The sequence below is a fragment of the Entelurus aequoreus genome, linkage group LG05 (genome assembly GCF_033978785.1).
Source record: "Entelurus aequoreus isolate RoL-2023_Sb linkage group LG05, RoL_Eaeq_v1.1, whole genome shotgun sequence".
NCBI lineage: Eukaryota > Metazoa > Chordata > Actinopteri > Syngnathiformes > Syngnathidae > Entelurus > Entelurus aequoreus.
Window position 1 is genome coordinate 20,901,091 of NC_084735.1, and position 25,000 is coordinate 20,926,090.

At 39.1% G+C, this 25,000-nt stretch overlaps 1 protein-coding gene across 1 annotated transcript in view; it reads left to right on the plus strand.

Annotated features, from left to right (window-relative positions):
• macf1a (microtubule actin crosslinking factor 1a) overlaps positions 1-25,000 on the plus strand; it is a 389,896-nt gene that overhangs the window by 140,594 nt on the left and 224,302 nt on the right. Inside the window, 1 exon segment of the mRNA XM_062047376.1 lies at positions 16,895-16,956. Coding sequence (XP_061903360.1) covers positions 16,895-16,956 — 62 coding nt within the window.

Consider the following 25,000-nt stretch of genomic DNA (forward strand, 5'->3'; position numbering starts at 1 on the left):
GTGCGGATGTTCTCCCGAAATGTGTTTGTCATTCTTGTTTGGTGTGGGTTCACAGTTTGGCGCATATCTGTAACAGTGTTAAAGTTGTTTATACGGCCACCCTAAGTGTGACCTGTATGGCTGTTGACCAAGTATGCCTTCCATTCACTTGTGGGTGTGAAAAGCCGTAGATATTATGTGACTGGGCCGGCACGCAAAGGCAGTGCCTTTAAGGTTTATTGGCGCTCTGTACGTCTCCCTACGTCCGTGTACACAGCGGCGTTTTAAAGAGTCATACATTTACTTTTTGAAACCGATACCGATCATTTTGAAACCGATACCGATCATTTCCGATATTACATTTTAAAGCATTATCGGCCGATAATATCAGTAGTCCGATGTTATCGGACATCTCTAATCACAATATATTATTTGGCATATAAATAATCATATAAGTTTTCTAAAAAACAGACTACAAGGGCTCCTAATATGGCTGCTGCCATATCAATAACATATTGCCTCATTTCTGGTTGTATTTCTCAAAATGATTAATAATTGACTTGCTAATTTACTGTTAATATCTGGTTACTTCCTGTTTGTAACATGTTCTATCTACACTTCTGTTAAAATGTAATAAGCTCTTATTCTTCTGTTGTTGGGCTACATTACATTAGGGGCAGAAATGGTCATAGTAACACTGATCAGAATCAGAAGTACTTTATTACTCACACTTCAAATTTTCAACATCATTTAACAATTACAAACATTTAAATCCTTTAGATTTCTGCCCTTAAAGTTGTCCTGTGTCCAGGGACTCACTTCCTGAGTTTGTAAACCATAACAAAAATTACAAGATTTTTATTTTTTCTATATATAATAGAAAATATCAATCTAATCATTGCAGTATCGACCATATACGACTATTATACTTGGCAGCAGTACAGTCTACATTTGTGTCGTTCCACACAGCTTTGTTTACATGTAAGAGCTTACTTTGTTTCGCATGCCTTATTTTATCCTCCTACGGCACACTGCAAAAACTGAAATCTAAGTAAGATTAGATATCTCAAATGAGGGTGATATTTGCTTATTTTTTGTCTGATAAGATAATTCTTCTCACTAAGCAGATTTTATGTTAGTCTTTTACTTGTTTTAAGTGTTTTGGTTCTAAAATGATCTCAGTAAGATATTACAGCTTGTTGCTGAGATGTTATGACCTATATTGAGTAAAAACAGCTTGAAACTAGAATATCAACTGTTGCAAAGCTGTGTCAGCAACACTCACAAGTATAAAACTACTTTTTTAAAGTAATAATTTCTTATTTCAAACATGAAAAAAAAAAATCATGACTTTGACACAATTGTGTCTCATAATTAAAACAGATGACAGCCAAATGGACTTTGCTGTTTTATTTTCAATGAAACAATAGAAAATACGTACTCATATAGTAGTACAGTTGTTATTAGTGAGAATAAACTTATTTTAAGGTATTTTTGGGTTCATTGAGGTTAGCTAATTGTACTTGTTTTGGAAAGTCTTGACAAGCCAAATTTTCTTGTTCTATTGGCAGATAATTTTGCTTAGTTCAAATAAAATACCCCTAATTTAAAAAAAAAAAAAAATCTTGTTTTTTAAAACTGACTTTTTGCAGTGCAAGGCTATTTAGCTACATAACGAAGAGGGCCGCAATTTCAAGAACCTGAGGCCTCAGGGGCTGGACATCGAAATGTGGATGTTTCGTTAAAAAAGTTCCTCTGCGTTTACTTAATTGCAAACCAAACACATCGGCTTTCACGCTGCAGTGTCAAAAAATGTACAATTCTACCGTTTCCAGCATGTGCAGCTCGGCAGATAGTTACCAGCATGAAGAAACAGAAGCTTTAGAAGTTTTGAGGATTGATGTTCCTTCTTTTGAATTATTTTCCTTCCTCAGTTTTATTTTTTCCACACTTCCGTAATTTAAGTTTGTAAGACATAAAATAAACATTACAAAAGTACATCCATTGTGAATTTTACATAAATAAAATAGAAGGCTTGGTGTTAATACATTCACACAATAATCTACAAATGTTTATGCATACAAAAATAAAAAAACATGAATATGACTCAACACAAACCAACCTAAGGCGTCATGTTATGTGGTAAAATGTAGCGCTACATGTATTAAAGAGCTTTGCTTGCCAGAGAGTTAGTAACTCAGACAAATAACATAACCAGGAATATTAAAGACCTTACAAAGTCAGCAATTTCAATTCAAAACACTCTAGATATATTTATGCAAATTGTCTACTTAGAAAGATCTGACCAAGTATCGTGATGAAGCTTACTTGTGTGGATTTCTACCGTTGTTGCTGGTCTGAAACCGTGTGTCCGCCGCTTAAAATGTCTGACAGAAAACAATCACTCATATATTGTTGTCTAATTGCTGTTAAAAGTTTGATATTCACAATTTATTTAGGCTTTTTTCAGCGTCGACAGTGCCATTTATTGAGTTGTCTTCTTCTACTCATCCCACTCCTGCTTGGTTGTGATGCATTTGCCTCACTATTGCCCCCTCTAGGGTGGCGGGAGTACTACACATAGTATATGAGCCACCTGAGCTTGAATGTTTTTTTCAAGCCTATTTGGGAGATGTTCGGCCAAATGAAATGCTTTGTTGAATAGACCTGACCTATGGTGTGTAGTGTAGCATGTTTAGCTCGTATTCGTCATCCAGTGACACCTGTAGGAAACATACTTTATTGGTCGCCATGGAGGTGAGGATTGCGGACTTAAAAGCAGCTTTGCACTTTTGAGGACGTTGAGAACGTGGTCATCAAAATGCATTATCGTGATCATTAGAAGCTCTATCAGCAATCAAATTTATATAATTTTTATCACTTATATAACAAGCGTCAAACTCAAGGCCCAGGGGCCAAATGTGGCGCGCCCCTTTATTTTATTTGAAGCCTGGAAATAATATGTATCAATAAAGTACTGTAACTTTTCTTACTAAATGTATTCTTTCTTTCTATTTTGGGAGAAAGAAAAAATATATGTACTCCATGTAATTGCAAATTATGTTAACTTAAATATTGTCTAATTACGCAAAAATATATTATCAAACATTCAAACCATTTTTTAAATATAAATTAATACTAATAATAATTATTTCAAAGTGAGTTATCCATCAAATTGTGCAATGTAAAGGTAGCAATAGATTTCATGGTAAAATTGTGAAATTTTCTGTGGTTTTTACAGCATTTTTCTCTAAAAGGGAAAAACAGTTTTTTTTTTTACTGTAATAAACTGTGGTGCCGTTTTGTCTTTTACAGTAGTATACCGAAAAATCTACAGTTGTTGATTTATGGTTAAAAAAAAAAAACAACTAAAAAAACTGGCAGCTCAGGTGCCAAAATGTTACTGTAAATTTCATTTTTTATTTACAGTAAAAAAACAAATGTAAACTTTACAGGTAAATTCTGGCAACTGAGCTGCCTTTTTTTTTCTACCGTTAAAAACAGCTGTACTGGTTTTGTATTTACAGTAATATACACAATATTTTTTTTACATTTAATTTTTTAAATCTACTAATAAAATGCATACAAAAATAATAGCAGTGTTTCCCACACATTCATTTATTTGTGGCGGCCCGCCACGAAAGAATGATGTCCGCCACAAACTTTAAAAAATTACATTTTTTTTTTGTTTTTTTTGTTTTTTTTGTTGTTGTTTTTTTTTGTCCTGTCCAGCTTCTCAGGCAAATCATATAGTTGATGTAGATGCCCATATAGGCTGTTCAGATTTACTTTACAAAAGAGAAGTGTAGGATACTTCTCTTGTTGCCTTATTTGTATTTTACCACTACTGTTTTCTGTTTATTTGTTACTGACTGTGGCAGGACACCTCTGCCTCTGTTTCACTTTATGTTGCTGGTAAATAATATGGTTGTAGTAGTAGGCTAAAGTTAAATTATTTAGTATGCACTAATTAAAGGGGCAGAGCTTTAAGAGACATTTTAGCTTTTATATTTTATAAGATATATTTTTTGTAAGAACCACAATTAACAAATATATTTCAGTGAATAACTTATTGTTCAAATCTGTATATAAATATGTACATAAAGTGTTGTAATTATATTGTAAAATGAATGGATGGATGGATGGATGGACGTTTAAAACAAAACTGTTATTATTAAGTAGTAAGTATACATTTTTTGAGCCTTTTTAGAGAAAATCATATCATTGTAGTAAATTATGCAAATTACTCGATGATGTCATTGTGACCACGCCCATAGCCACACATATCTTAGGAGTTTATGGGAAACACTGAATAGTATTCACTTTTAGAACCGAAACAAACATAACTGCGATGTGGCCCTCAGTGAAAACGACTTTGACACCTCTGGCTTATATCCTGCAAGCCAATTGTTCCCTAATGCCTGGTTCACACCAACGGCGCTTGCTTAAATCAGGCTCTGACACGATTATCAAGCTCTGTTGTGCATTGTTACAACAAAAATAAGAAAAAAATGGGAAAAACTCAGTATACTGTTTTTCCACACATTTTTTTTTTCATTTTTTTTTTCAATTTCTCTTTTTTTCCCCTTTATATTATGTTTTATATCTTCATTTCTTTTATTTTTGTCATCTTAATAAATATCTATCTTTCATGCTAGTTAAAAATATTAAAAGACATTTGTTTTATCCACCCATTTTTTATATTCATTTATTTTTTCAATTTCTCTTTTTTTTCCGTTATATTATGTTTTATATCTTCATTTCTATTTTTGTCATCTTAATAAATATCTATCTTTCATGCTAGTTGAAAATATTAAAAGGCATTTGTTTTATCCACCCATTTTTTAATATTCATTTATTTTTTCAATTTCTCTTTTTTTCCCCGTTATATTATGTTTTATATCTTCATTTCTTTTATTTTTGTCATCTTAATAAATATCTATCTTTCATGCTAGTTGAAAATATTAAAAGGCATTTGTTTTATCCACCCATTTTTTATATTTATTTTTTCAATTTCTCTTTTTTTCCCGTTACATTATGTTTTATATCCTCATTTCTTTTATTTTTGTTATCTTAATAAATATCTATCTTTCATGCTAGTTGAAAATAATAAAAGGCATTTGTTTTATCCACCCATTTTTTATATTCATTTATTTTTTCAATTTCTCTTTTTTTTCGTTGTATTATGTTTTATATCTTCATTTCTTTTATTTTTGTCATCTTAACAAATATCTATCTTTCATTTCTTATGCTAGTTGAAATTAATTAAAGGCATTTCTTTTATAAAACGTAACATATTCTCTTTATTATTAACATTTTCATACAGAAAAATTATAGACAGTAATGTCAAACTGCAACATCAAACAGCAAACTCTATAAGAAGTACAGAAACAATGATCATCGTATAAAAAAGGCAATGATGCAAAAGAGAATGGATTTGTAATCCTGTGTTGGTTTTACATGTCACTAGTCAATATCACAGTCACTTCCTATTTGTAGGGGTCCACGCTTTGAACCAACATCTGTTAAGCTTTCCTACGCTTTTAGTCAAATTTTGCTGAGCTTTGTCAGGCTTTGTCATGCTTTGATACGCTCTCGGCGTTTAATTCCATTCTTGACAGAGCGCAGAATTTTTTAAACCGTTTAAATTTTTTTGGCGAACTTGCCGCATGTCCCGCTTCACTACAAGCTTTCCCACGATCCATTAGGACCCTCACGCTTTAATCAGGCTTTGTTACGCTATAACGCCGCTTTGCATGCCGCTTTGCATGCCGCTTTGCATGCCGCGTCAAAGCGCCGTTGGTGTGAACCTAGCATAATGGCTAGTAGTGAGAGCATTTAGCGGAAGTGTAGAAAACTGCAGGGGCCCCACGGTAGAGCCCTGAGGGATACCGAGGTCCACACGTTTCACAACATAAATTGTGTAAATCAATCAAAACTGAGCATAATTAGATTGTGTTTTATAGAACTGCTCTAAACCTGCATACTCAAGTAGTAGATCAGAGTCACATGTGAGTGAAGTGAGATTTTCTTTAACTGTGATGTGCTGGTTGCCAGCTTGTAGTGCCATTGTCATCCGTGTGTACATACAGTGTGTGGGTGTGTGTGTGCACTCTATTTGTCATCATGGGTGTCTCTTGCATCACCACATGAGGGCGTACTCGGCCCTGGCTATTTTGAAGAACTGCTTACAGTATGTGGGCGGAGTCACAGCTTAAAGTACTGATGCAATGTCACATGGGATGAGAGGAGTGATGGAGGGTCACAAATAAAAAAAAAGAGAAGCTGACTCAATGCAGGAAGAAGACTTAGCGGAGGGCGAGGCAGGCAGATTAGAGCGAGAGAGATGAGAAGGCGTTGATCTGTGTGTGGCGTTTGCTTCCTGAGAGATGGACGCCCGAAAGGAAGTGGCCGAAACAGCTCCAAAGGAATCGGAGACGACAACACACTTGCTTGTAGAGGCCGATGCTGTCATCTGATGATGTCACTTCCTGTTTTGGCTGAGGCTTGTGCTCGCTTCTCTCACTCTTGCCCGAGCATGACACAGCAGAATTTGCTCGGGGCCTGGGAGAGATGCCGGGGAAAAGACGCCTGTGATTGGATGTTGGACGCCGGGATATAATTAGCATCAATTTCAGGCTTTGGTTGGAATAGCGTGCTGCTATGTGGTAATTCTGGAAACAGAGGCCAAAAAAGGACACCAAGTACCAAAGTACCGGCTGCACTTTGATCATTTGGAGTGTTTGACTTTAAAGGCAGGCAGAAAGACGAGCTTGCATGTTTCACATGTGAGATTTTAAAGGCAGCGAAAGCTTCTTACCTGCAGAGCCTCCAGCAGCTGATCTGTGCGGAGTAAAGGGGGGCAGGAAGAAGTGCAAACAGGAGGGGCGAGGGAGCAGGGGGCGGAGCCAGCACCCGCTTTGACAGAACACGTGTTGAGCTGGACCGAGGCAGAGCGCCGGTCCTGAGTCAGGCCCAGGGCGACATCATGGCTGTGGCTGGCGGGAGAGGACGGCTGAGGAGATTACGGCGGCGGGGCGGAGATGAGGCGCCGTAGTGATCGTTGTGCACTGCCGGCATCACGTCAGACGTCCCGTTAAAACTGCAGGACTCTTTAGGGGACTATGTGGCCTGACTACAGGGACGAATGTCGTCTCAACGCTCACCTGTACTCACGCATGTGCTGCGCAGGTCAGTGTGTGTGTGCGTGTGTGTGTGTGTGTGTGTGTGTGTGTGTGTGTGTGTGTGTGACAGGTGTTTGCGACAGTCTTCTTGCACAATGCTGTTCCCTGTTGTAGCTTGAGTGTCACTACATGCCTGTCGCCTCCACATTACCCACACATTTAGCCACCTAAATGTCGTCATCTGCGACAAATACTGTGTGTGTGTGTGTGTGTGTGTGTTAATAAGACGCTATAGCATGTGTGTTTGCTTTAAGCCGAGCAGCTGAGCTACCCGGGCAGGTTTGAGAAGTAAGGCGTGTTGCAGTGGACTGAAACTATGTTGCAAGAACGTGTTGAAATATGCCTCTGTAAACTCTGGTGTGTGTGTTTATTTTTGATTGATTGAGACTTTTATTAGTAGATTGCACAGTACAGTACATATTCCGTACAATTGACCACTAAATGGTAACACCCCAATAAGTTTTTCAACTTGTTTAAGTCGGGGTCCACATAATTCAATTTATGTGTGTGTGTGTGTGTGTGTGTGTGTGTGTGTGTGTGTGTGTGTGTGTGTGTGTGTGTGTGTGTGTGTGTGTGTGTGTGTGTGTGTGTGTGTGTGTGTGTGTGTGTGTGTGTGTGTGTGTGTGTGTGTGTTCTGGCAATGCTTACTTAATGGGGACATCACTCTGTTTACACAGTCACCTTTAGGGGACCTCTGGCAAGGGATGTCCCGATCCAAGTTTTTGCACTTCCGATCCGATACCGATGTTGTTTTTGCACTTCCGATCCGATACTGGCCTTATCCGAGCATGTATTAAAATGTAAAGTTATTTAGCCTACTTAGTTGTCAGATTCATGTTGAAAAGGGTTTTAGTACTCTTGATAACAACTAGCCAGCTGAATTAGGTGAGTTTGAATAATACACAATGGAGATGTTGACGTGCGGAGTTTCAAACACTCTTCATTTTCTAGCAGGTGACTTTTCAAATTATGCTACTTATTAGCAGTAATGCTACTTTTTATAGCAACGCTTTTGCCCCACACTTGACAAATTACGGTTGTCTGTTCGACATCTTCCCACTTGAAGCCAAACCACCGCCAGACGATGGACCCCCTGCTGTTTTTCTTGGGAATTAATTAATTCTTCCTTCATTATTACCGCTCACACGGCTACGCTAGCATCACAGCTATCGTTAGCCTTGCTGCTACCTCTCTGCTGGGAGAGTGTGTATACGTATGTGACGTATGACGTGACGTGTGTAAGAAGGTGCGCTTGCTGTCTATGAGAAGCAGACACAAGAAGGAGTGGAAAGAGCCTGTCGTGTAATGCCAGCAGCTAAAGGCAACTGCGTGAGGACGACTGTGTTGAAGGTGTGCTGGAAAATGCGGAACGGAAATTAGGGAGAAGCAGAAAAGTGGAATGTATTGTTTAAATCTGTGCATTGGAAAACACGGACCGGAATTTTTTTAAAAACTGGATCTGAATCGGCATTTTCCCAGGCCTTGCCGATACGCATTTTTTGGCCAATATCGGCGGCCAATCCGATCCAAATATCGGATCGGGACATCCCTACCTCTGGCGGTATGGGGACAAAAAAACAGGTCCCCTAAAGGGAAACCTTTTTAAATGATCGTCAGATCCATTCTAAAGATGCCTAAGTGATTTTTAAGCTTTGGCCCATAAAACTTTAAATGGTCCTCAGTAGTCACGTACAAATGTGTGTGAATTATGCAAACTTATTTAAATTTGGTCCCCATGAACCATATGAACTCTTTTTCCCCAGGGTCCCCAGTAAGAATGATCAGCACATTACTTCATCAATCCAGAGATTTAAAGACGTGTATGAGCTAACTGGCAAGTGGCCATTTTACACCATTTTTTATATGCCTCCACAACCTGTAGAAAGGGTGGTCCCCACAAGTGATGATCAAAAACTTGGCCCCCATTCCAAATGATAACCTGTGTGTGTGTGTGTGTGTGTGTGTGTGTGTGTGTGTGTGTGTGTGTGTGTGTGTGTGTGTGTGTGTGTGTGTGTGTGTGTGTGTGTGTGTGTGTGTGTGTGTGTGTGTGTGTGTGTGTGTGTGTGTGTGTGTGTGTGTGTGTGTGTGTGTGTGTGTGTGTGTGTGTGTGTGTGTGTGTGTGTGTGTGTGTGTGCGCGCGCGTGCGTGCGCGCGCGCGCTGAGTTTTATCCAATTGAGATATTTGACCTAGTTAATCCTCTGTCGAATGTCCTCCAACACCTTTCTACTTTTGGAACACTCAAAGGTGTGAGATCTGGTTAGTATAGGCTCTACACATATGTGTGTGTGTGAGAGAGTGGGAGAGAGGAGAGGAAGTGATACGGTTTCCCTCCACGTGGCTTCATGCCGTCGTAGCATCTCCATGGTAACAGCTACACCGCAACGCCTCGGGGTAGTACCTGCACTAGGCAGACTGACATCCTGTTGTGTTGATTGGATCTGTGGTTGTCAAACTTTTTTCACCACCTCAGAAAAGACTTTGCTCTCCAAGTACCACTATAATGAACATTAAAATACAGTAGCATAGTTGGCCTAAGTATTCATTAAAAATAAGTTAGAGGTTTTAATTGATAAGTATATTTACTATTTTTGGCCATTGTAACACACAGTTTGAACAGTAATACTGTGTTTGAATATCTAGGAATGAGCCCGTACCACAGTTTGAGAATCTCTGGTTTAGATGCTTCCCCTCTTCTTCAGTAAACACACTGAAGTGAAGTGAATTATATTTATATAGCGCTTTTACATAGTGAAACCCAATATCTAAGTTACATTTGAACCAGTGTGGGTGGCACTGGGAGCAGGTAGGTAAAGTGTCTTGCCCAAGGACACAACGGCCGTGACTAGGATGGCGGAAGCGGGAATCGAACCTGGAACCCTCAAGTTGCTGGCACAGCCGCTCTACTAACCGAGCTATGCCACTGACACATGAACTAACATGTTTCTTGTCAGAAACACCCTGAAGTTTAGACATCATTTGATAACAGGCTTGATTATTTTTAATTTTGGGATTTGTATTTGTGCAGAAACTGAGCTGAAAAAAAAATCTAGGTCTTCAAATAAAAACTAATTGGCAGGTTGCCCAAGCAACAGAGCTGCATGTGTAAAGCCCTTTTAGCCAATTAGAAGCCTGAGGAAAGCCACTTCCTGGAAAAGGCACAATAATGTTGAATGGACTGATGACAGTGACGCTGTCTTACTTTTCAATGTACCCTTAAAGAATATTTAATAAATAATATAAAAGATGTTTGATAACTTCCTGCTTCTCAAGCTCAATACTGATAACATATTTATATTTATTATTCTTTAAAGGTTGATTTAATTATAGTTTGTGCACACCTGGAGGTAAGAAAGAGCCAAACAAAAGTGTTCCTGTAGATTTGTCCTGACCAGATATGACATCCCTACTATGGAAGAGCTAACATCAGTGATGTTTATACCCTGACTAGGGCTGGGTATTACATTGTCACCAATACCAGTATAAATCCCCACTTTAAAAATGGTGTCTGTGCTTAAACGGTGACTTGAAAAAATTAACATTTTTGTAAAAAAAACAACAACCAAAAAACAATGGCTTTTTTATGACATTTAAGTTGAACAGACTAGAGCAGTGGTCCCCAACCACCGGGCCGCGTTCCGGTACCGGTCCGTGGACCGATTGATACCGGGCCGCACAAGAAATTTAAATTTAAAAAAATAAATACTTTTTCCCTTTTTTTTAATTAAATCAACATAAAAAACACAATATAAACATTATATATCAATGTAGATCAATACAGTCTGCAGGGATACAGTCCGTAAGCACACATGATTGTATTTCTTTATGACAAAAAAAACAAAAAAAACTTTTAAATACCGTATTTTTCGGACTATAAGTCGCAGTTTTTTTCATAGTTTATGAAAGTTGCATAATGTTTTTTTCCTTCTTTATTACGCATTTTTGGCAGGTGCGACTTATACTCCGAAAAATACGGAAACTGTCAAATAAAAATGAGCTGCATAATAGGAAATCAAATAGTGTACGTCCTTCACTATGTGGTAGGTTTCTGCGGACGTTATCTCCTTCTGTTGTTGACTATTTTTTTTCATACGGTGTTGATCTGGAAATGGTTGCTTCGGCATTTTGTTGGTGTGGCACCGAACGGAGATGTTGACATGCGGAGTTTCAAGCACTCTTCATTCTCTAGCGGGTGACTTTTTAAATGATGCTACACATTAGTAGAGCTGATACTTTTTGTAGCAACGCTTTTGCCGCTTACTTGACATATTACGGTTGTCTGTTCGACATCTTCCCGCTTGAAGCCAAACCACCGCCAGATTATGGACCCTGTGCTGTTTTTCTTGGGAATTAATTATTCTTCCTCCATTTGTTACCAGATTCGCACCTTCTTTCTCTCGTAATACCACTCGCTCCGCTAGCATAACAGCTAACTTTACCCATGCTGCTACCTCTCTGCTCGGCGAGGGCGTATGACGTTGCACGCGCGACAGTATGTGACGTATGTAACAAGGTGCGCTTGTTTTACGTCTCTGTGAGAGGGAGAGACAACAGAGTGAGAAGAGCCTGTAGTGTAATGCCCGTAGCTAAAAGCAACTGCGTGGGAACGTATACTCGAATATCACAATATAGTCATTTTCTATATCGCACAGAGACAAACCCGCGATATATCGAGTATATTTGATATATTGCCCAGCCCTATTGTGAATGACTGAAAAGAGGGGTCACTCTCTTCAGTTAATTCCACTGTTAAACGCGCTTAGGTGCTGAGCCGATGCACAAAGTCAGACATCTTTTCTTTGTGTTTGAGACGAAAAAACGTGACGCTATACAATTCTGATTGGGGAACATGACTGTCACTCGCACGCCGGTGACGGCGGAGGGGAAAAAAAAAAACAAAACTCAGCCTCTTACCGCATTATTAAAAAGCTCGATGTCGATTAAATTTTGATTAATGTTGCAGCCCTACTGCTAAAGTGTTAAACCGAAAGTTAACTTAGTGTGTGTTGGACACACACACTCTTGTCCACTCTCACTCCATCCGCACCTGGTACATTGTAACATCATTAGGGACGGCGTGGCGAAGTTGGTAGAGTGTCCGTGCCAGCAATCGGAGGGTTCCTGGTTCGATTCCCACCTTCTACCAACCTAGTCACGTTCGTTGTGTCCTTGAGCAAGACACTTCACCCTTGCTCCTGATGGCTGCTGGTTAGCGCCTTGCATGGCATCAGTGTGTGAATGTGTGTGTGAATGGGTGAATGTGGAAATACTGTCAAAGCGCTTTGAGTACCTTGAAGGTAGAAAAGCGCTATACAAGTATAACCCATTTATTTATTTATCATTTATTACAAATAGAGAGAATATGTGTGTGTGTGTGTGTGTGTGTGTGTGTGTGTGCGTGTGTGTGTGTGTGCGTGCGTACAGATAAAAAAAGGGTGAGATCATTGTTTATCCCCAAGCAAAACGAGGGTCAAATAGAGTAACTTCTAAGGCGTTCCATTTCCTTGACAGTATGACCAAGGCATAAAAAGTGTTGGACGAAAACAGGACAAGATGGCAGTCGGAATGAAGTCATGTGGAGACGTTGGCGAGGAAGCATGGCTCCAGCAGTGTGTGGGAGGAGGAAGAGGGAACCACTGTTAGTGCGGGATCGTAAGGAGCAAGATAAGGGAGTGGGGTTGCATCAGTTTCATTCTTAGACCACCTGGACCGCTATGGACGTGGCACAGCGTCATATCTGGACCAGATCAGAGGCTTTTACAAAACAAAAATATATCCATGACAACACTTAAATTAAGTGTTTGAGTCTTCTGATTGGTCAGCAGGGCTAAAGAGTTATTGATGGTTTGAACCGTTTAAGAATGGCAAGTGGTCTCCCTGGTTTGTGTTCTACTTAAGGTTGTACGGTATACCGGGTCTAATAAAGTCTTCACAGCCACTCCGGAGAGTATGGCGAGGTATTGTCTGTCGTTCATTCATAGTTCGTAGAGATGTCCGATAATGTCTTTTTTGCCGATATTCCGATATTGTCCAACTCTTAATTACTGATTCAGATATCAACCGATACCGATATATACAGTCGTGGAATGAACACATTATTATGCCTAATTTTGTTGTGATGCCCCGCTGGATGCATTAAACAATGTAACAAGGTTTTCCAAAATAAATCGTCCCGGAAGAGTTAGTGCTGCAAGGGGTTCTGGGTATTTGTTATGTTGTGTTTATGTTGTGTTAAGGTGCGGATGTTCTCCCGAAATGTGTTTGTCATTCTTGTTTGGTGTGGGTTCACAGTGTGGTGCATATTTGTAACAGTGTTAAAGTTGTTTATACGGCTACCCTCAGTGTGACCTGTATGGCTGTTGACCAAGTATGCAGTGCATTCCCTTGTGTGTGTGAAAAGCCGTAGATATTATGTGATTGGGCCGGCATGCAAAGGCAGTGCCTTTAAGGTTTATTGGCGCTCTGTACTTCTCCCTACGTCCGTGTACACAGCGGCGTTTTAAAAAAAAAGTCATACATTTTTACTTTTTGAAACCGATACCGATAATTTCCGATGTTACATTTTAAAGCATTTATTGGCCGATAATATCGGCAGTCCGATATTATCGGACATCTCTAATAGTTAGTTGTTGCAGCTTTTCATATGGCTGAACAAGCCGCTTTGCATGAGCAGCCACAGTTAGGGCAGGTTGTTCCTCCTGGAAGAGTTGGTCTGCTTGGGGCTTGCTGCCTTGCTTTTCGGGCCAATCTCTTTCGAACAGTATCGTCTATACGTTCGGATTCGAAGATCTTGACTATTTTGATCGTCGCCCGGTGCCAGGAGGAGCAGTCTGAAGTGAGACTTTCAAAGTCATTTGGTTTGACTTTTCCTTTTTTGAGGTATAATTTCAGAGTATCTTTGTATCTCTTCTTTTGACCTTCCTAAGTTTGAGTTCCCACTTCAAACTCTCCAAAGAAGATTTGTTTCGGGAGACGTGTGTCATCCATTCTGGCACAGTGCCCTGCCCAGCGTAGCTGGTTCTTCATGACCATGGATTCAATACTGGAACTCTTTGCTTCTTCCAGCACGCTGACATTTGTCTGATAGTCTTTCCAGGAGATCCCAAGAATTATTTATAGGGAGCATTGGTGAAATTGCTCCAGGGTTTTGAGGTGTCTGCGATATATCACCCATGTCTCGCTGCCGTACAAGAGGGTTGATATGACCACAGCTTTGTACACCATTAGTTTCGTGTCATTTTTTAGGTTACAGTTCTCGAATACACGTTTCCGTAGTTTTCCTAAAGATGCGCATGCACCCCCAAGTCGGTGAGTAACTTCAATCATCGATGTTTGCTGTAGTGTTGAGAGTGCTTCCGAGATAGCAGATGTTTTCAACAGATTTCAGTGTTTCCCCATCTAGTTGAATATTTGTCATGGGAGCCTGCTGGCCAGGAGCAGGTTGAATCAAAAGTGGGCGGGGTTTGGTAGTAGCGGGAAGGGTGTATATTGTAGCGTCCCGGAAGAGTTAGTGTTGCAAGGGGTTCTGGGTATTGTGTTAAGGTGCGGATGTTCTCCCGAAATGTGTTTGTCATTCTTGTTTGGTGTGGGTTCACAGTGTGGCGCATATTTGTAACAGGGTTAAAGTTGTTTATACGGGCACCCTCAGTGTGACCTGTATGGCTGTTGATCAAGTATGCGTTGCATTCCCTTATGAGTGTGTAAAAGCCGCATATATTATGTGACTGGGTCGGCACGCTGTTAAAATGGAGGAAAAGCGGACGTGACGACAGTTTGTAGAGGACGCTAAAGGCAGTGCCTTTAAGGCACGCCCCCAATACTGTTGTCCGGGTGGAAACAGGGAGAAATTCGGGAGAATGGTTGCCCCGGGAGATTTTCGTGAGGGGCACTGAAATTCAGGAGTCTCCCGGGAAAATCGGGAGGGTTGGCAAGTATGCCCTATGTCCGTGTTTTACCGGATATGTACCGCTCCGTACAGCGGCGTTTTAAAAAGTAATTCATTTTACTTTTTGAAACCGATACCAATGATTTCCGATATTACATTTTAAAGCATTTATCGGCCGATATTATCGGACATCTCTAGTCTTCTTCATACGGCAGTTCTAATGAAATAACAAAGGTGCCTTTGAAAAATATCTGTATTTTTTTTCATGGACATAGCTGGCATTATGAGCCGAGGCGCATGTAAGTCAGAGAGCACTTACAAGTGGAAATAATGTGGAGAAAGAATAGGGAGAATGAACTTGTTTTGGCCTAAAATCAAACAGCAGGCTAACGCTCCTGAATGTAAACAAATAGATCTATACAAATATTGACTGTAACGATGCCCAAAATGAGATAATTACATCGATATTTTTTATCATTGCAACATTTTTTTTTTTTTTTTATCAACTCAGGAGAACTTTAGTTATGACCAATGTATGACTCTGTAACTACTTTGCCTGGAGCGATACCCAAATTTGTAGTATCACCAACAACTTATGTGAAGTATCCAACCAACAGAAGAATAAGCACTTGTTACGTTTAAACATAAGTGTAAATAAAACAGTAAATAAACAATTACATAATAATCCATCCATTTTTTACTGCTTGTCCCTCATTATTTTGACACAATAATATAATAGGAAATGCCACAATATGTTACTGCATACGTCAGCAGCCAAATTAGGAGCCTTTGTTTGCTTACTTACTACTAAAATAATTTGTCTAGGATGTTCACTATCCTATTTAATGCCAAAATTATTTGATTGCAATAAGAAACATTTATTTAATGTATTATAAGATTTCTGTTAAAATAAAGCCAATAATGACATTTTTTATGTGATCCCCTTTATTTTGAAAAGTATCCAAGTATCGAAATACATTTTGGTACCGGTACTGATAAGAAAACATTGGTACCAGACAACATTCTGTGTTTCCCAAACATTCATTTATTTGTGGCGGCCCGCCACAAAAGAACTACGTCCGCCACAAATAAAATAAAAAAACAATTTATTTTTTATTTTTTTTGTCCTGTCCAGCTTTTCAGGCAAATCATATAGTTGATGTAGATGCCCATATAGGCTGTTCAGATTTACTTTGCAACAGAGAAGTGTAGGATACTTCTCTTGTTGCCTTATTTGTATTTGACCACAACTGTTTTCTGTTTATTTGTTACTGACTGTGGCAGGACACCTCTGCCTCTGTTTCACTTTATGTTGCTGGTAAATAATATGGTTGTAGTAGTAGGCTAAAGTTAAATGATTTAGTATGCACTAATTAAAGGGGCAGAGCTTTAAGAGACATTTTAGCTTTTATATTTTATAAGATATATTTTTTGTAAGAACCACAATTAATAAATATATTTCAGTGAATAACTTATTGTTCAAATCTGTACATAAATATGTACATAAAGTGTTGTAATTATATTGTAAAATGGATGGATGGATGGATGGACGTTTAAAACAAAACTGTTATTATTAATTAGTAAGTATACATTTTTTGAGCCTTTTTAGAGAAAATCATATCATTGTAGTAAATTATGCAAAATAGCATATAGGCAAATAGCCACGCCCCCACCGCCACAGGTATCTTGGCAGTTTATGGGAAACACTGACATTAGTGCCATTGTTGTTGCGGTCACGTGTGGTTAACTACTGGGAAATCCAACACTATTCCAGTTTGTATTGAAGTGAAAGTGAAAGTGACTGGAAGTTCCTCACTAACCCTCTTTTCCCTTCTGTCTTCCCTCCAGATGAGCGGGACAGAGTGCAGAAGAAAACCTTCACTAAGTGGGTCAACAAGCATCTCATCAAGGTGGGTTCAAAGTTCACATCCCCCTGGTGGTTCTCCACAAAATTACATCATCACATCAAGGGCTGCTTTGTTAGGCACACAATCACACGGCGTCTGATTCGACAGCTGCGCATGCTAGAAGCACGTTAAAAACATGCCGCACAGCTGCGAACTGCGCTATGTCTTGTGTGCCCACACGCGGTAACGGGAATGCAGGGTGTCCGCGTCACATGACTCAGGAATGAGGCGTCTGTCCGACCCCATAACTGTGACAGAGGCCGGCCGCGCACGTAACTGGATATCAGCTGGCGGCGGTGCATGGAAATGTAGGTCACAGACCAGAGAGCAACATTTTGGATACTGCTTTTTTGTTCGTGGGTAGACATGTGCACACATTCATATATTATATATATATATATATATATATATATATATATATATATATATATATATATATATATATATATATATATATATATTTATTTATTTATATATATATATATATATATATATATATATATATATATATATATATATATATATATATATATATATATATGTATATATATATATATGTATATATATATATATGTATATATATATATATATATATATGTATATATATATATATATGTATATATATATATATATATATGTATATATATATATATATATATGTATATATATATATATATATGTATATATATATATATATGTATATATATATATATATATATATATATATGTATATATATATATTAGGGCTGGGCGATATGGCCTTTTTTTTTTATATCTCGATGTTTTTAGGCCATGTCACGATACACGATATATATCTCGATATTTTGCCTTAGCCTTGAATGAACACTTGATGCATATAATCACAGCAGTATGATGATTCTATGTGTCTACATTAAAACATTCTTGTTCATACTGCATTAATATATGCTCATTTTAAACTTTCATGCAGAGAGGGTGAAATCACAACTAAGTAAATTGACCAAAAGTGTATTTATTAAACAGTTACTAAGCAGTGGCACAAACATTCATGTCATTTCCAAACAGAAAGTGCAAGATTGTCAGACATTTTAAAACAAGCTATTAATGCACTTTTGTGCATGATGTCACTAAGATGACATATCAAAACAACACTAAATTAAAGTGCACTTTTTGTACAGAACGTCACTACAATAGTTAAAAACAAATAAAGTGCACTTTTGTGCATGATGTCACACAAGATATTTCAATAACTGTCAAATAAAAATGAGCTGCATAATAGGTTACTGCGGACGTTATCTCCTCCTGACAATGGCAGAGAAGAGGACTGTGGAAAAACTAGTGAGCATCCTGGATGATGCCAGTCACCCTCTGCATACCGTTATCAGTAGCCAGAGGAGCATGTTCAGTGCTAGACTGCTTCATCCCAAGTGCAGGACTAATAGACTCAAAAACTTATTTGTCCCACACGCCATTAGACTGTACAACTCCTCTCTTTTACTGTTATACTTTTATTCTCATTGTTGCTTTTTGTTTTTATTCTTATTATAATATTTTTCTAATTTTTTTTCCATTTATACCCCCATTATTTACTTTTTACTTTATAAATTCGATCTCAATTCTGTACACTGCTGCTGGAATTGTAATTTTCCTGAGGGAACTCTCCTGAAGGAATCAATAAAGTTCTATCTATCTATCTATCTATCTATCTATCTATCTATCTATCTATCTATCTATCTATCCATCTATCCATCTATCCATCTATCCATCTATCCATCTATCCATCCATCCATCCATCCATCCATCCATCCATCCATCCATCCAAACGATATGACGATAGGATAAATCATTGTTGGCCAAATTGTCATCATTTACATCATATATATTGCGCAACCCTATTTTCTATTTTATATCCTGGTTAGAGTGTCCGCCCTGAGATCGGTAGGTTGTGAGTTCAAACCCCGTCCGAGTCATACCAAAAACTATAAAAATGGGACCCATTACCTCCCTGCTTGGCACTCAGCATCAAGGGTTGGAATTGGGGGTTAAATCACCAAAAATGACTCCCGGGCGCGGCCACCGCTGCTGCCCACTGCTCCCCTCAACTCCCAGGGGGGGATTAAGGGTGATGGGTCAAATGCAGGGAATAATTTCGCCACACTTAGTGTGTGTGTGTGACAATCATTGGTACTTTAACTTTTAACTTTAACATAGTGACTGTGTATTCAGAGGAGATTCTAACATGAAACCACATGTTTTTTTTCAATGAGCAGGGGGCTTTGTCTTGTGGGGCGGTATAGCTCGGTTGGTAGAGTGTCCGTGCCAGCAACTTGAGGGTTCCGGGTTCAATCCCCGCTTCCGCCAACCTAGTCACTGCCGCTGTGTCCTTGGGCAAGACACTTTACCCACCTGCTCCCAGTGCCACCCACGCTGGTTTTTAATGTAACTTGGATATTGGGTTTCACTATGTAAAAGCGCTTTGAGTCACTAGAGAAAATAGCTATATACACTACCGTTCAAAAGTTTGGGGTCACCCAAACAATTTTGTGGAATAGCCTTCATTTCTAAGAACAAGAATAGACTGTCGAGTTTCAGATGAAAGTTCTCTTTTTCTGGCCATTTTGAGCATTTAATTGACCCCACAAATGTGATGCTCCAGAAACTCAATCTGCTCAAAGGAAGGTCAGTTTTGTAGCTTCTGTAACGAGCTAAACTGTTTTCAGATGTGTGAACATGATTGCACAAGGGTTTTCTAATCTTCAATTAGCCTTCTGAGCCAATGAGCAAACACATTGTACCATTAGAACACTGGAGTGATAGTTGCTGGAAATGGGCCTCTATACACCTATGTAGATATTGCACCAAAAACCAGACATTTGCAGCTAGAATAGTCATTTACCACATTAGCAATGTATAGAGTGTATTTCTTTAAAGTTAAGACTAGTTTAAAGTTATCTTCATTGAAAAGTACAGTGCTTTTCCTTCAAAAATAAGGACATTTCAATGTGACCCCAAACTTTTGAACGGTAGTGTAAATATAATTCACAATTCACAATAAACAAAGCGACAAGAATGCTAATTTGTAGTCCTAAACATTTGTTGAGATTTGTATGTTTTTTTCATTCACAAGCCCTCCAATTTATTCGTTGACTGGGTGTTTTCTTTCGAACGGTGTTTCTGCCAATGGTAGCGATGGAAAAACAAGACAAAGCGTACAGCGCAAGTTGACATGGAGAGAGAGCCAGATGTAATATGTAAACAAAGATGGACGCCCTCCACCTTTTTGCTGGGTGACATCATCGCCTCCGGTTTGCTTAGGGAATGTTGAGGTTGCTTAGGTGTGTGTGCACAGTGTACACACACGGTCTGTAAAGCTACCTGCTGGTATGCTCAAAAACACACGCACATAGACACACACACAGACACACTTACTGTAAATCCAGCAGACGAGGATTAGGAAGTCTGACTACATTTTACTGCTACTACCAATAACAGTTGATGTCCCTGTTGGCATGCGCGATGGTTAGAAGCCTCATTAGCATTATCCTGACAGTTATACTGAACACTGACTTCTGTCCGTGCAGGAAACAAATGAACATATTATGATTACAACATTTATAGTTTCATTTACCAGTTAGATCTAAGCACAGCGACTAATAAAAGTGACAGCGGTGCCCCGAGTACATTTTACGCTAAGAGAGAGTCTTTTTATGGGGTTGTTCATCATTTGGATGTCAGGGACACGTCCTAAAAGTAATACTGCTTGTATGAGAAGAACTAGGAGGAACTTTCCTGTAAGCACACTAATGAATACACAACATCCAGTATGGGTGCTTTCACAAAAAGTGTGGTTCACCTATAGTACAACTTTTTTCTAGTTATACTACATTATTCCCACATTACCGTATTTTTCGGAGTATAAGTCGCACCGGCCGAAAATGCATAATAAAGAAGGAAAAAAACATAAGTCGCATTTTTTGGGGAAATTTATTTGATAAAAGCCAACACCAAGAATAGACATTTGAAAGGCAATTTAAAATAAATAAAGAATAGTGAACAACAGGCTGAATAAGTGTACGTTATATGAGGCATAAATAACCAACTGAGAACGTGCCTGGTATGTTAACGTAACATATTATGGTAAGAGTCATTCAAATAACTATAACATATAGAACATGCTATACATTTACCAAACAATCTGTCACTCCTAATCGCTAAATCCCATGAAATCTTAGTCTCTTACGTGAATGAGCTATATAATATTATTTGATATTTTAGGGTAATGTGTTAATAATTTCACACATAAGTCGCTCCTGAGTATAAGTTGCTCCCCCGGCCAAACTATGAAAAAAACTGTGATTTATAGTCCGAAAAATACGGTACTTTTTGTCTCAATATTTAAAAACATTTCTCACAACCTTTTAACTTTTTAAATAACATTTTGATTCTAATCAAGTAATATTGCAACTTTATCTTCTGGCAGCCGACTTTAATTTTCTAACATCATGAATTTTTCTCCTAATCGTACAACTTTTTTAACTTGTAACATTACGACTTTTTTTTTTGCATACCATTCTGACTTAACATCTTTTTTCCCTGTAAAATCTTGAGTTTATTTTGTCACATTTTACCCTGAACCTCCCAGGATTATGACTTTTGCTCCCCTATTTTACGACTTTGTTCTCACTCTGCGTAACTTTATGACTTGCCCTGTAACATTCTGACATTTTTTCTCCTAATAGTATGACTTTTATCTTGTAACAGTGACATTTATTTTCAATGACTTAATATTTGTAAAATGACAACTTTCTTCACGGACAAATTCTCATTTTCTCATTTACGTTCCGTTATCAATTCACTATAGTCGAGATAGTCATTTTTCCCTGAGAGCCAACATCCCCTATAGTGGACATTTGTCGGTCATTTTGGGGAAGAAATAGCCCTGTCATGCAAAACACAAAAGTCCACAGCAGAGGATGATTGCTCGAGGGAGGATATTGTACTGAGTAGCCAGGACCAAGATTGTTATGGTCATCAATACATGTTCATCTCTATGTCATCATTGTTTCTGTGGTGGTGGTGTCAAAAAGCCAAAGACTTAAAATGTCACTTAGCTGAAGTGTGATGACATATTACATAATCAGGTACAGTATGTACATCATATCACTATAATATCACACGCAACATCACATCAGCCATACATTTTGTGTTTTTGTCTCAAGCAATTCATTTGTATTAGTATATTATTGTTATTGGTTGCAAATTGTAACCAATTATATATATATATATATATATATATATATATATATATATATATATATATATATATGTATGTGTGGGAAAAAATCACAAGACTATTTCATCTCTACAGGCCTGTTTCATGAGGGATTTCCTCAATCCTCAGGAGATTTTAATGGAAGCATTCACATACCATGGTTTATATAGGGCACAGAGTGGGTGGGTACAGGCAGGCGTGGGGGCGTGGTGATTGACTCATGTGTTACCTAGGAGGTGTTTCCTTCTGTGACGGCATGCTGATACAATTTCGCTGCGCTTGTTGAGGGATGACAACTCTGGGCGGTATATGATAAACAGTTTCTCTTTTAAGCATAGGTTGCATCTTTTGTTACCACTGTTGTAAGGTGTGCTGGATGCAAGAATTTGCCATGTTATTGAGTATTCAACATTATTGTCTTTGAGATTCCAAATGTGTTTGCTGAGTTCTGTAGTGTTCCGCAGGCTTTTGCATCTGAAAGAAGCCTTGTGATTGTTCCATCTGGTTTTGAATTCTCCCTCAGTTAATCCTACGTATGTGTCGGATGTGTTAATGTCCTTGCGTATTACCTTTGCTTGGTAAACAACTGATGATTGTAAGCACCCCCCGTTGAGAGGGCAATCAGGTTTCTTGCGGCAGTTGCAGTTTTTGTCGGTTTTGGAGTCGTTCTGCCTGGTGGTGGGCGGCTCCTTTTCAATTGCTTTATTGTGGTTTGAAATGATTTGTCGCATGTTGTTCATGCAGCTGTAGCTCAATTTAATGTTGTTCTTGTTGAATACTTTTCTTAGGGTGTTGCCTTTGGGGAAGTGTTTGTCGATCAGGGTGAGGAATTTGTGGCCAATATTAGTTGAGACGTTTTTGCTGTATGGGGGGTTGTACCAGATAATGTTGTTTCGTTTTCTGCTCCTTTTTGGTTGGTTTCCTGGCGTGGGTTCGTAGGTGAGGGTGAAGTTGTATCCGCATTCATCAAGTGCTTTTTGGTACGGGGGGGTTGCTTTGTCGAATTCAGCTTTGCTAGATGACAGCATCGATAGTCTTTTATTAATTCCGGTAGGTATTCTTTTCGTGGTGGTGGGTGGGTGGTTGCTGTCATGGTGCACGTATTGGAGTGTTGTGTTGGGTTTCGTGAATGGTTGGTAGCTGTTATTCCTCAGGTTGAAAGTGACGTCGAGGAAGTTGACGGTTTGCTTGTTGGCTTCAATTGTGATCCGTAGACCGTTCTCTTTGAAGATTTGGCATATACGCTTCTTGGTATTCTCGCTGCTCCTTGGCGAGGCGCGACACACTGCCAGTCCGTCATCACGGTAAATACCAAGGTTCAGGTTGAGGCTAGCGAGCTGGGAGAGGAGGAAACTCCCAACAAGTTCGCACGTTTCTGCTCCGTCGAAACTCCCCATAGTGACGTCGAATGTTGAATTGTTCTTTTTTTGCCATGGTGTACCGTTGCGGAAGAGAATGGAGTTCTTTGCGTGGATGATGATGTTTCTTTCGTTGCCTGTGATTGAGTCGTAGTCCGAGGCAAAGTCTAGTGCTTTGGTCAGTAGGTCTTGCGTGATGGAAGGGTAAAATTCTTCGACATCGAAGGAGATGAAGTTGTGCTGTTGTTTGTCTTGGATGTTGCTGAACCATTTGATTACTGCTGCTGTATTTCTCCATTGGTTGAGTGGTGTTTTGTCTGTAATTTTTGTGTTGATTCTGTCCAGGATTGTTTTGCTGATTTTTCCTATTTCGGATTTAGTTGGGTTTATTAGTCGGCATGATGGGTTATTTGCGAAGTTGGGTTTGTGGTCCTTCAATGTGATGAAGGCTTCCTTGTTGGCTGTAGCGTCCACCCTGTCCTCGATGTCCAGTTCAGCCGCGATCCGTTTGTTTTCCAGGTGGATGTTCTGTAAAGTGTTGGGTTGTGCTTTTTTGTATGATTTGGTGATGCTTCTGTCCAGTAAAGTGTTATGTTCTTGTATGTTCATTCTGTAGAAATTTGTGGTTTTGTCGGCAGATATGATGAGGTTGCTTACTTTCTTGATGCGCTCCGTGTCATTTTTCAGCTTGGTGAGGAGTGGGTTGCGAACTGGCTTGAATTTGACTGATTGAAGCCAACAAGCAAACCGTCAACTTCCTCGACGTCACTTTCAACCTGAGGAATAACAGCTACCAACCATTCACGAAACCCAACACAACACTCCAATACGTGCACCATGACAGCAACCACCCACCCACCACCACGAAAAGAATACCTACCGGAATTAATAAAAGACTATCGATGCTGTCATCTAGCAAAGCTGAATTCGACAAAGCAACCCCCCCGTACCAAAAAGCACTTGATGAATGCGGATACAACTTCACCCTCACCTACGAACCCACGCCAGGAAACCAACCAAAAAGGAGCAGAAAACGAAACAACATTATCTGGTACAACCCCCCATACAGCAAAAACGTCTCAACTAATATTGGCCACAAATTCCTCACCCTGATCGACAAACACTTCCCCAAAGGCAACACCCTAAGAAAAGTATTCAACAAGAACAACATTAAATTGAGCTACAGCTGCATGAACAACATGCGACAAATCATTTCAAACCACAATAAAGCAATTGAAAAGGAGCCGCCCACCACCAGGCAGAACGACTCCAAAACCGACAAAAACTGCAACTGCCGCAAGAAACCTGATTGCCCTCTCAACGGGGGGTGCTTACAATCATCAGTTGTTTACCAAGCAAAGGTAATACGCAAGGACATTAACACATCCGACACATACGTAGGATTAACTGAGGGAGAATTCAAAACCAGATGGAACAA